The following is a 12,832-nucleotide window of genomic DNA, read 5'->3' as shown; positions in this document are numbered from 1 at the left end:
AGTCTCCATGAATAATCACATTCACTGTTGTTATAAAAGGAGAAAAGAGGAAAGTTTACAAATGGCACACCTTTAAGGCATTGGGCTGATCACTTACTGCCCCACCTGTGTGGGTCCTATTTTACCTCTGTATTTTGCCTCATTGGTAAGAATTATTCTGATATGATAGAGGGCTTTCGCGGAAGCTTAATAAGTATATAAATACATATGTTTACTTTGAGAGAGCTCCTATTGGAAGTAAGACACCTACTAATGTCCCAGAGAGCCCCGGACTCCATTTTCTCTCCTCAGAACAACAGATCTGTCCTGTTCCTCTCTTCCAGGCAGTGCTGTGAAGTGCCTTGCATATTTAAATAGCTGGAATTCATGAAGTACACAAGCATTTTCCTAAAAATTGTCACATGCTTGCCATTAAATTTAGGGAGGTGTGGAGTTTTTATGTAATATCTTACTCACTCATGGTGATATTATAATATGGAAAAATTGTTTCGTTCCAATATTGTCAGAGGATTAGTCTTGACTGTTGTGTAGGCATTTGCTTCTATTTGACAGTTTGGTATTTCTTCAGATGCTTTGTGTCCATTCATGAGGGCAATGGTTTCATTTGAAATGCTGCAGTCACCAGGGAGAAGGCCCTGTGCTCTTCCCTGATAGGTCCGCTCTCCCTCTGCCTCCTGTTGCTATGGTGCCCAGCAGAGTAACTTCCTTGCCCTGCACATGCAGGAGGCTCGGTCTCCATGGATACCCCACTCTGAGACTGTACTCTATGGAGAGATGAGCTGCACACACTGTATTTCTGCAAAAGACATACCCCAGCCTGTGGTGGGAGGCTGTTTGCAGAGGCAGTGTTTGCCATGAAAGTCTACGGAGCTTACCTTCTAAGTAAGTAGTATTAGTCACAGTAAGTAAATAATTACATGGGATCATTGAGGATATTATCTGTGTGTGTGCATGTGTGTGTGTGTGTGTGTGTGTGTGTAAAGTTAGTTATAGTAGGCTAAAAATGTATACTAAAAACAAATTTTCACCTCCACCTTTTAGATATTCTGAATGCAGGGCCAATAACTAAACTTTTCAAAATATACACATGTATTGTTTTAGATACTCCTGGTAGTTTGAGTCTGTTTATGTCATTTCACATGTACACATGCATGCGCATGCACACACACACACTGACCATGTGGACAGTTATATTTTAGAATGCTCTTCTCGCCCTGGAACATTGCATGTTGCATTTGTAAATACCAATCATGGCCTTCCCAGTTGTGTGTTTGGGGGAAAAGACAAGCACAGCTATAATTAATGCTAATTGGCACTGCACACAGTTTGCAGTGGGCCTCTGTGTAGGCTGGGACGTGATGTATTTATTATCAAGAGAGGACCTGCTCATGTGATTACAAAAAGGAATGCCATGTCCGCTGGCTCACCCTGAAAATTATTCAGAGCACATCTCTCTGACCCGTTTTAATTTACTTTTCTCACATGGCCTCCAGTAGAAATTCTGAAGCTCTTCGTGCCTATAGAATGGGGATGGGGAAGATTTTTACTCATATTAATTCATTTGCTTTATCATTTCCACTTTTCTGTACATTCCAAGAGTGTACGGATTGGTTTCCCAATGTTGTAAAACATATGCATCATCTTAAAGGGCTTTTCATCTGCTGGGCAAATGATTAATGCCTTTGCTGTTAAAATTATATTAGTAGAAACACAAGAAAGACTCTGCGTATGGTAACTTCAACTCTAGTTCGATAAACTTAAAATCGTATAAAATTAAGTTTTTTTTAACACTGTCTATAGGAAATAACTAGCATCTACCACCTCCAAACAAAAATCAGAACACTGACTAGAAAGGTATAAGAAATTTGCTTTTAATCATGTAAAACAGTGTGCACAAAACATTATGCTAGACAGTAAATTTCTTCTTTTTTCTATGCCCATGTCCATCCAAGCAAAGGAGAAACTGTTCAATGTCATCTTTTCCAACAGTTAGTCATGGCTCAGTGTTCATTATTCCAAGTGATGGAAAGATACCACCCTTTGAAAATGTGACTGTACTGATGACAACTTTGTTCCTGATTTTGTCACAGGGGCCAAGATTTAGGTCATTGCTTTATAAATATAAACTTCATTGTAGTTAAAGTGTAATGGACAAACATGGGTACATGGTCAGTTCTGTAGATATCAAGGTTTTAAAGAACTGGAAACAATGTCCATGACATTTCCTCAGAGTTTTCACCTCACTTGTAGTCTAAAGCCCGTATCTCTTTCTCAAAGTTTCTGATGAATCTTCTTGTCCTTCGTGTCTCTGAACACCAGGATAGTGTGGAATTTTTATCCTACCTCAAAATGTCTCTCTCCTCTCTAAAATTGTTCCCTCATCTGTATAGTGCAGATAAAAATAGTACCTATCAGATAAGACTGCTTTGAAGAATTCAGTGACCTAATCGCGGCACAGGATATACATTTAGCTGCTGTTGTGTCATGGTTGCTCTAAGCATCATCGTCATCCGTGTGACAATGCACAGAGGTCAGTGGAGGTTTTAGCTAATAGCCAGAACAGTTACTTAACTTGATTTTTTTCAAGTTTTATATTTTATATGAAAAAGTTACTAAGAACCTATATGTACTTGGCATTTTGAGTGGAATTATGGAATTCAATGTGCACAAGAATGTAGCTAATAGAAAATGAAATATTCATATTAATTTTCTCCTTTTCAAATGTGCAGCTTTATTTTGCTAAATGACTCTGTGTGTGTGTGTGTGTGTGGGTGTGTGTGTGTGTAATGTTTATCACTTACTTTTGTTGCCACTAACACAATGGACATGGAAGACACTGCAGTGGAGGTGTAGGATAAAAGAAGCTAGGCCACAGAGTAATTCGTTACTATTTATAATGAATTAGAAATGTAACAATTAAAATCTAGGTTCAAATTTTTAAGCTCACTTCCTGTTCTGAAAGAATTTCCATTCAGAGTGCAGTCAATGATGTATTTTTAAAAAAGGTTAATTTCATTGAGTTGAAGGTTTGGGGAATGATGGGAGAGGAAGAGATGGGAAATGATTGATTAATCTGTTTAAAAATAGGCCCCATGCTGGGATTTTTCCTTTTGCACTAATCCTGTGTGACATCTGAGCCAAAAAAATAAGACCAATGCCACATGTGCAGAGCCTGCTGGTGCTGCTTTTACAGTACATGAAGAGTTGACCTAGATTACGTTTTGCAGCTTTATTTTTATTTTAATGTCATTTTCATTTCCCACTTCTTTCTGACACATTCTCTTCTTTCCATCTGTTTGCCCTGGAAAGAACATGGCATGTACAAGAAGGATGATATCAACTCACTTGAATGGGAAAGGCGGGGAGGGGCATATACATTTTTAGGATGTGGTTTAAAATGAAGCTTCTAGAGGTTGGGGACTTGGGAACAATGATAGTCCACACGTGCTGAATATATTTCACTGAGCATAATTTCATATGCAGTATCACTCAGATGATATAGTTAGAATAAGCCTTCTTTCCTAATGTTTCAAGGCAAAATTAAATCCTTAGTGGCATCTCCACTGAAGTGGTGACCTTATATTTACATTCTCCTGGTCTGTGACCAGAATAAATGACCCACTTTCTTTTGCGGTGTAACTGGTCATGCACCTGCATGTTGAGATGGTGCACGATTTGTTAAGTGTTTGTTAGGTACTTGGTGCTGCTGTCATGAATTTTGGGTCATATCCTTTTGTTGACCTCCAGGGGGCTTTTTGAAGTCTCTATTTACAATTCTATTTGCTGAGTCCTGTTTTTCACTGGGGGACTTTGTGTTTCAGATGAAGGGATGCTCCTTTGTCTTGTGTAGCAGTAACATTGTTCAGGGAAACCAGATCTTCCTGAGTCTTTGAGCTCCTTGTGCTCACCTCTGAAGCTGGGATAGGCAGGCTCTGCAGACCTCTGCCAGGAAGACCTGATTTCTGCTAAAGTTCTTGAGAGAGAGAGAGAGAGAAAGAGAGAGAGAGAGAGACTACGCCTACACCTGATACGAAGCTACTACACAACACGCACTGCTTCTCTCCTCTTCATTCGTGGAGGGAGTGAGGGATCCAAGCCAGGCTTAGCAGCACTAGTTGACAGGTGATGGTCTAGGATCTGCACATAGTGCCCTCGTTGGGTACTGCCAAGCCCAGAGAAGAGGGATGGTAAAGGGCTTTGCCTAGGCAAAGCTGGGTCATTCTTAAGGTCTGGCTGGGATTCTCCAGTTTGGCATTTCCACCCTTCCTTTAGTCATCAGTCTCAGCCACCGTTCAACAGAACTGAACCCAGTACTACTACTACTTTTTTCCCCCACAAGTATGTATTGATAAGCCAGGCAGTAGAATAAAACAGTAAATCAGGACCCCTGTATACGTGTGATATGTTTCTGGGGGAGGAACAGGGTCCCACGAGAGGAAAGAGGAGGACCATGGTCTGTGAAAGCCCCAGGGACCGTGGTGTAATATTGACATGAAGAGCAAAACCAGATCTTTAAGTGCAGAGACACTTGAGGATTGACCTTGACATGCCATTGTTGTTAACTAAAATACTATGTATGCCCTTAGAGGTTTTTTTTAAATTAAATTATGGTCTCTATGTTACATTTATAATTAGTGTTTAGATGGCTCTCTACCAGGATGTGAACTTCTCTGTAACAAGGACTGTTTCTTTTCCTTTCTCTCTCTCAACCATTTATTATCTTGTGTTTTAAATGCACTTTTATTACTTCCATTTTTTGTAAAAAAAAAATTACACATAATGTGATGCATAAAAAGCATGCATGTGACACCTAGGTAGGCCAGATGGCACACTCATGCAGCAGGTACTTGTGAGCTGGCCTTGCATTTTAAGTGTTGCCACCACCAAAGCTGCCCATGCGCTCAGAATCCATTCTGTTTCCACCAGGGGTAACCACTACATGGAAATGTGTGTTTTATCATTTCCTTTAAGAATAATTTTCTTTTCATGTGCCCCTAAAAGTATGGTGGAACACAGGGTAAAGTTTTAAAGCCCCGGAGTCATGTCGTCTTTGCCTTTGTGTTCCCCTCAGTTAGCATTGCACCCCGCACTTAGTAGGTCCTCAAGAGTTGTCTGTGAGTCAATGAACATGGCAGAGCCTAGAAGATATTTTTGCAGCTGTGTATGCCAAGGTGGAATTGAAATCCAACTCTAGAGGACTTGTCACTTTTGAGCCTTGCTGATTTCATCTCACCAGGGTGTTTGTAAATCTACAGTACCGAAATTGGTCGCATATTTATTTACCTGTTTGGAGATATTTTGAAACTAGCATTTCCAAAGCCTTCTTAATCTCCTTTTTACTGCTGTGTGAACACTCTCCAGTGGTCCTAAGGAGAGTGGCCTTAATTAGCTTGCAAGACTCTGCTTTGCTTTGCTATTCCATTTTGGTTTCTCATTGAACATTGCGGTGTGGGGAGAGGAGGAGAGCAGAAAGGAGAGAACATTGAGTACACTTGAATTTAAAAGTTAACTTGCACAGGGGGTGGGGCCAAGTGGCTGAGCAAGCAAAGGGTTGGCCTGGGAACATGTGCAGGGTGCCAAACTTCCCTGGGAGTTGAGATCCTGGAGAAGGTTCCATTAAACAGGCCTATAGAAATGCAGAACACAGGCTGTGTGCAAAGAACAGTGGAATCGTGAGTACAATCCATTCTTTTTAAGTGCTGTCAACCACATTAGGACAAATAGAGAGCTTTGGGGAGGGAACTAGGTGGAAGGGAACATTCAAAACATTTTTTCTGGAGACTTGAGAGTTGGAATAATTTTCATTTGACAGTGGTATGAGGTGAAATTGTGGTGCCCATTATTGAAGGTAAAACACCCCATCTCTCTTTGGCTGGCTCTCCAGCTCCCGAAGGGGCGCTGAAGTGAGAGCACAGCATCCCAGGTGCAGGTCCCCTCCAGGAAGTTGTTGAGCCTGCTGGACTTTGAACAGGTCCTGGGGCAAGAGTGCAGGAGCTGCCCCACCTGCCTTGCACCTGCTTTCCTGAGCCTGTCCCCAGCCCAGAAACCACCCAGTTGTGTGGCCAGGCCTTTCCCTGGAAACATTTCCCTGTCGTGGCAGTTAACCTTTCCCACTCTCACCTTAGTTCTTGGAGCACATGTCAGAATTAAAGTAAGGCACACTAGGCCTTCCATTTCTCCATTTGTTTTTATTCTCACATTCTGAACAGATGTCAGAAATTGCCTGAATTTACCCAGCTTATCTGTCTGACTTTATTGACATTTGTGCTTGCAAAAAAAAAAAAAAAAAAAAAAAAAAAAAATTGCATTAAAGATTACGCAAGGGAAAATCCAACCTACATCTTGGAGGATCAGATTATTCATTTTTTTTTAGAAGTTCTTTAGGTCCTATGAAGAAGAGTTTTTATTTTCATTTGATTGAGATAATTCCTTCTTTGTTGGTTTTTCTGCTCTTTGTTGTGTGGAAAACATGTTTTTCCTTTTGATTATTCTTTTATGTGGGTAGCACTGCACCCAAGTGTGTAGCCTAAGATAAAGGCATTTTTAATGTTTAACTTGCTTTTATACATTTCCTGTTTTAAATTCTTTGTTTGCCTGGAGTTCTGCAAGCTTTTTAACCTATACGGTTAATTTTGGGAACCTACAAGCTATGTGGAAATGAACTGCAGAGTCAGGTCTCTTTCCCACTTGCCATGTGACCTGTCTGCTAACTCTCATGGTCACCTGAATTGCCGTCCAGCTTCCAGCATATCCTCCAGACATTGCTGTCACAGTTTCTTCATAAAACGCCACTTGGTTCACTCCTCGAAACTCACCCTGCCCCCCTCTGGCCTCCACAGTGACGTGCTCCCCACGCACCATGGCCATTGCAGAGGTCTCACATTTTTCGACTTTCTCACTCTTTGGACTTCATCCTCTCATCTGATCACAGAACTCCATCCAGACAAGTGACTCTGCTCCATTCCTGCCCCATGGTTTCCTTCCTCCATGTTTTGGTTTATCCCATCCCTTTTCACCTGAGGTCAGCTCCCTTCCACACCCCAACACTTGGTCCTTTCTGTCCGGTGCCCCAGGCCCATCTCAATGACTCTGTCTCATGACATGCCCCTTTGCCCTCTTCCTGACATGTGAGCCAAGAGTATTTCCTCCTCCTGTGTGTTCCTGGTGACCCCTCTGCATTGTGCTCCTGTAGCCTCATTGTTGGTATAGCTCAGCACCTTCTGCAGGATCCTGAGCACTGGAACTGCATTTCTCCATGTCCCTTTCCTATGCGGCTGCTTAGTGCATGGAAGTCTCAGCACTGACTTGCAGTGAACCAACTTGAATGTTACCATCTTAGCTTCCAGTTCTTAGATCTTTGTGACGTTTGATCACAAGGAACCAATCAGAGAGGGCAAAGAAGAAAGTAGGCTTTCCTATTGAATGAGTCAGTTCTGCTATTGACTAGCTCTGTGGCTTGGGATGAATCCCATGACCCCTCAAAACCTCATCTTTACCCTGTATGTCTTTGGGAGGAAGAATGAAAGGAAATAGCAGGTATAGCGTTCTGGACAGAGGAGACTCTGAGTGCACAGTGGCTAGTAGCATTGTTATCTGACTCTGTCATCTGTCATATTCATTATCCCTTCAAGGTTTGTGTAATCTGTAGTCTGCTGTCAGTACCGTGCCTTCCACGTTTTCTTTCACGTCATTAATTAAGCATGTTAAATGGGATAAGGGCAAGCACAGAGCCGGGCAACACTTTACTAGTGATTTCCCTTGAGGGTGACAGGCAGTCCATTAGTCAGCATCCTTAGGGTACTGAACTGTACTATCATCCAGTGCACATGTCAGCCTTGTTTGTAAGAGTATCCTAAATGTTTGTATTAAATGTCTACTGAATTCCAGATATATGAGTTACATGGCAATCATAACTGTCAGAAGAGGATGTGAGAATTGTTTTTCGTATATAGCTCTCAGTGAACTCCTGCTGCCTCCTTCTTGCCTTATTAAGGGACTTTTTCTACACTTCTTTGGTGATCAACATCACACGTAGCAATTAGTGATTTTCAGAATTTATTTTTGCTGTGTAGTACCCTGCATATTTTTTTTTTTTTTGTCCATTTCCAACCTGCCACCTCTTTCTTTGTGATTTCTCAAAAGTTGGTGATGCGATTTCCACAATCATACCTGTGAGTCCTTTCAGAACCTTTCTTCCCTCACTCTTTAAATAATTCTTCTGAGTCTATAGCACTGTGCTTTGCTCAGGGGTTCAGTGATGGAAAGACAGAGGTCTTCTCAGTCTGCTTGTTTTGTATATGATAGTATCCTGGGCTGAAAACTTGAGTTTTAAGAGATTTGAACATATGGGATGGGGGTAGGAATGGAGGAAATATTTTGATCCTAATTTATTATAGATAACATCCGTCTGTCAGCTCAACTTAACTAAAGGGAAAGCAGGAGAAGGAAGAAGGTAACTTGGCCAAGGCCCCTTCCAGGAGACATCACTGATTGCCAAGGGCAGAATAACCTTTAATGCTGTGAAATCTTTAAAGGCAATAGCACCTATTCTGTGCTACATCCTGCATTAGTCACCTGAGATACAATGATGAACATGTATTAAAGCAAACCAGCAATTACCATCCAAGAATTTAAACGCTAGTTAAATTCTGGGCGAGGTCAGTGCATAAAGGAGGGGAACTAATCCATTCCTGAAGAAACTGAAGGGCAAGGCTGAACTGAATGGTGATGAGCAGGTTAGTATAGTTAGCCAGGTCCAGAGAGAAAGGAAATAATATTGTTAGAAGAGTGTGTGTTCAACTGGGCAGCTAGGAACTGGTGTTACCCTCAGGAAATAGTTTTGCTGGCCGGAAGTATGGCAGGAGCGAGCTGAAAAGCTCGTAAAGGGCTTGTGGATCATGCTAAGGAGTTTGGACTTAAGGAAACGCAAGCCTGTTGAAGGGTTTTAACAAGAGAATCATCTAATGAGATTTATGCTCTGGAGCAGTGTAGAAGACAAAGTGCTGAGAACCACCCAGCAGCTGGGCACAGTGCAAGGTGGTTTCAGTAATTGTGGGTGAGAAATGATGAGGGTTTCAGACAAGAGACAGGGTGTAACAGCTGACAATTTGTAGTGACATATTGGAAACCTGTTTTGGAATGATTCTCCCAACTTTCCTGTACATGAAGATCACCCGGGCCATTTGTAACAATCTGGATGATGGTGCTGACTTGAAGAAATTTTCAGTCATCAGATCTGGAGTATGAGTCAGGAATCTGTATTTTTAATAAATAGCCCAGTGATACTGATGCAGGTGGTCCTCAGACCACACCATGACAAACCCCTGTTTGATGCTATAATATGGCAATACTTCTATATTTTTGCTGTGTTAACTTTTTGCCTGAGAATGAAGATTTAGTCCCAGTGTCTTTGATGAAAGTATGAATGACTCAGCCCTAAGAGATCCTGTGCTGAGAAAGAGCAGGCTCCTTGCTGGTGTGGACTTTGCTCACTAATTGTTTGCTCCATCTTTGGGGATGCAGAGCAGAGTAGGGGTAATCTTGTTGAGACCCTTGTTGCAGATTGGTTGTAAACGTACTTTCTTTCCTTCTTTGTCTCTCTCTGTCTCTGTCTCTGTCTCTCTCTCTCAGGGGATTGAACCCAGGGGTGCTTAGTCACTGAGCCACACCCCAACCCTTTTTTAAATTTTATTTTGCTTTGAGACAGGGTCTCACTAAGTTACCTAGGGCCTACGTTGCTGAAGCTGGCTTTGAACCTGAGATTCTCCCACCTCAGCCTCTTGAGCCACTAGGATTACAGGCATGCACCACTGCACCTGGCTTCAAAGGTTTTAGCATGCCCTTTGCAAAAGCAAGAAAGCAAACATAAGAGAACAAAATATCCTTAACCCTTAAAGTCCCACACAGGCTTGTTTTCTTCTTGTTTAAGGCATATTTTGAAGCATTTGTTATTGTGGCAATTCCCTTCCAAGCCTTACCATTTATGAGCTGTGTGACCTTGAGCAAGTTACATGTGCTCTCCTTCCCTCATCTGTAAAATGGGAGAACCATTGCATCTATTTCATAGACTTGACGTGAAGATTAAATGAGCATGTGTTTAAAGCACTTTGCACAATGTATGCACATAGTAAGCCATTTCTAGCCATTATTGAAAAGAAGCCAGGTGACCAGTAATAAACTTACCACTGTTTTAGTTTGTAAACACTTCACCGTCTTAAGACTTACTTTAAAAAAAAAAAAAAAAAAAAAGCAAGTCTCTGATGTCCATATACATGAATTCTTAGAGAAACTCTTCAGCAGCATACTCCCAAATACACAGATAAATAGGTTAATGATAATGATGGACACTTACTGTGCACTTGTAGTGAAACATTATGACACTTAATTCTTAAAACAGACCTATGTAATAGGCAGTCTTTTTACCTTTTTAGAGTAAGAACACTGAGGCATAGTAGTTTAAACAACTGCCTGAGGTCAGTCTGTCATTGAACTCTGGACTTACTGATGCTAGAACTTGCTCTTAACCATGGCTGATATATATATATATCTCATATATACAATTATATGAAGCATAGTTAGTACTGCTTTGTAGTATGCCAAGTAAATTGAATAGTTGACTCATTTTTTATGTGAAATGTTCAAAAGTGATTCCTAAAATGCATATTGCAGTATGTATCTATATTTAAATAACTAACAAGCCTTCTGCTCCCTCTTTCTTAGGCAGCCTCTGAGAAGGGACCTCTGATATGGGTGAATCTAGTAGTGGTTTTAAAGTTTGGTGTTCATATAGCTGGAGAGCTTATTTAAACCTGTGGTACTGGGCCCTGCTTCTGCCTGTAAGTTGATGAAGACTATTTCTCAGTGAGTTGGAAACATGTTCCCAGGAGATGCTGGGAATCTCTTAGAGGGATGAGAGGATGATTGGTGAACTTGAGAGGAGAGAATTTTTAAAATCTATCCCATAATTGCCTCATCTGCTGCACAAATCATTTAATTTCACAAAGACATTTTGAAGAGACAAATGGCAGCTCTAGTATGTAGATGCTTAGATTACAATCAAAAGACAGAAATCTTTAACATTTCTGAAGTAGGGCAACTGCTTTCTAATGTAGACTTTATATGTTGGCTTTCCCCTCTCCAAAACAATGAGACCTGGTTTACAACTCCGATGTAATTCAATCCCAGTGTTTAGCCTTAGAATTAGAAACAAGTTCGGGCTGCATTCAACATCAGCATGTATTCAAAAGGAAGTCTCCTATCACTTCCCTGGAACAAGAATTGTTTCCTTCAGTGAGGCTGGATGAGTAATCCAGTAACTGGTTCATCTCACATCCATGGGCTAGTCTTCTTATGGAGGTAAAGGGCAGGGTCATAGAATGACCTAGCCAAGCCTGACAGGGTACCAGGCAATCCCTGATCTTTTAGTCAGAACTGCCATAGGATGAAAAGTCACCTAGGCATGTTGGACTCTAAAATTGGGATAGCATAAAGCAGAGATTGTAGCTTTACTTTTAACTTTTGGTTCTCCATAAAAACAGGGAAAGGGGAAAGGAATGTAAGAGCAAATGTGTAAGGACAGACAATCCACACAACATTTCTTTTTGTCTGTGGAATACATTATTTTGCTCCTGGAAATGCAAATAAATGTTTATAAGAATGAAAAATTTAGCTAGCTGAATAGCAATAAATCCAACTCATTCTCTCATCATCAGGAGAATGAAGAAATAAATTGTGGTATAAATCATACCCTGGGATATTATATAGTAGTTAAATGAAGTTGAATGAATTACAACTATGCAGAAAAAAAAATTTTAGCAATATAATATTGAGTGAAAATTGTCTCCAAAACTTATATATATCATGATAATCTGTTCACAAAAAAGTTAAAAACAAAATAAGAAACAGTCTTCTTTTTAGGAATACCAGTAGATGTGATAATTATTTGTAAATGAAAATGGTAAAAAAGAGATAGGATGGGATGGATTGCATAAGTAGACGTAAGTTCATGTCAGTAATTTTTTTAACTGGTATTGATTTCTTCATTTATTATAATATTAAACATAAATACATAACCAAAACACATCAGTCAGTAAATAAATATGGTCTTGTATGGGCCAATGATGAGTATGTGTCAAAAATCAAGGATTATAATTAATCCGTTTTTGTGCATTTGAGATTTATATCAATAAAAGAAAAAAATTAAGAAAAATAACTTTTTGGGTTCCAGAGAAAATAATGAAATGTCACTCTTCTGTACATAATAGTGTACTTGGTTTGCACACAGCACTCTATGACCTGAGCCTTTTGCCTCTTTCTCCCATCTCTCACGTCACTTGTTCCCATTATAAATGGAGACCATTAGAGGCTATCAGTAGAACCACTTCAGACAGAACTGTGCAGTAGTATCCCTGAGGTAGGAAAAACACGTGCCTCCTGTTCTTGGATCCACCTTTCTGAGAAAGGTAATGTTGTCTCAGAGAAGTGAAGGCAGAAATTTTGGAGAATGAAAAAGATGCACGACTCTTAATGTCACCAGTTACGAACACTGGGGCCTGCATCTTAGGAGGATTTTAACTTATCCACCTATAAGTTGCTTTTGTGACTTCATTCCCTGGTGGTTACCTCTCCTGTTTCCTGTATAACTCTCTCCCATACGTGGTTTCCTTAGTCCTGTGGCCGTCTCCACTGTTCAGCATGTCAGGGTCTTGAATAGTTGTGAATTGTTTAAAAATGTAGCTCCATCTGTGTGTCTTCTCCATCAAGTCTTGGTTCTACCACCTGGAAATAGTCTTTTTCTTTTTGATCTTTTTGAGCAATTTATGTCTCTCTTAAG

The 12,832-nt window shown here is 40.5% G+C and overlaps 1 protein-coding gene across 7 annotated transcripts in view; it reads left to right on the top strand.

Annotated features, from left to right (window-relative positions):
* Window positions 1-12,832, top strand: part of SYBU (syntabulin) — a 108,660-nt gene that overhangs the window by 71,376 nt on the left and 24,452 nt on the right. The window contains exon 1 of one of the 7 annotated variants that reach the window (XM_079130935.1): window positions 535-882. The exons of the other annotated variants lie outside the window; for them this stretch is intronic. Coding sequence (XP_078987061.1) covers window positions 855-882 — 28 coding nt within the window. The 5' untranslated portion in view covers window positions 535-854. Of the gene's footprint in view, window positions 1-534; window positions 883-12,832 lie in introns of those variants that run through there. 7 annotated transcript variants of the gene reach the window in all.

This window comes from Sciurus vulgaris (assembly GCF_902686455.1).
Source record: "Sciurus vulgaris genome assembly, chromosome: 1".
Lineage (NCBI taxonomy): Eukaryota > Metazoa > Chordata > Mammalia > Rodentia > Sciuridae > Sciurus > Sciurus vulgaris.
This window is presented reverse-complemented; position numbering and strand designations above follow the sequence as displayed.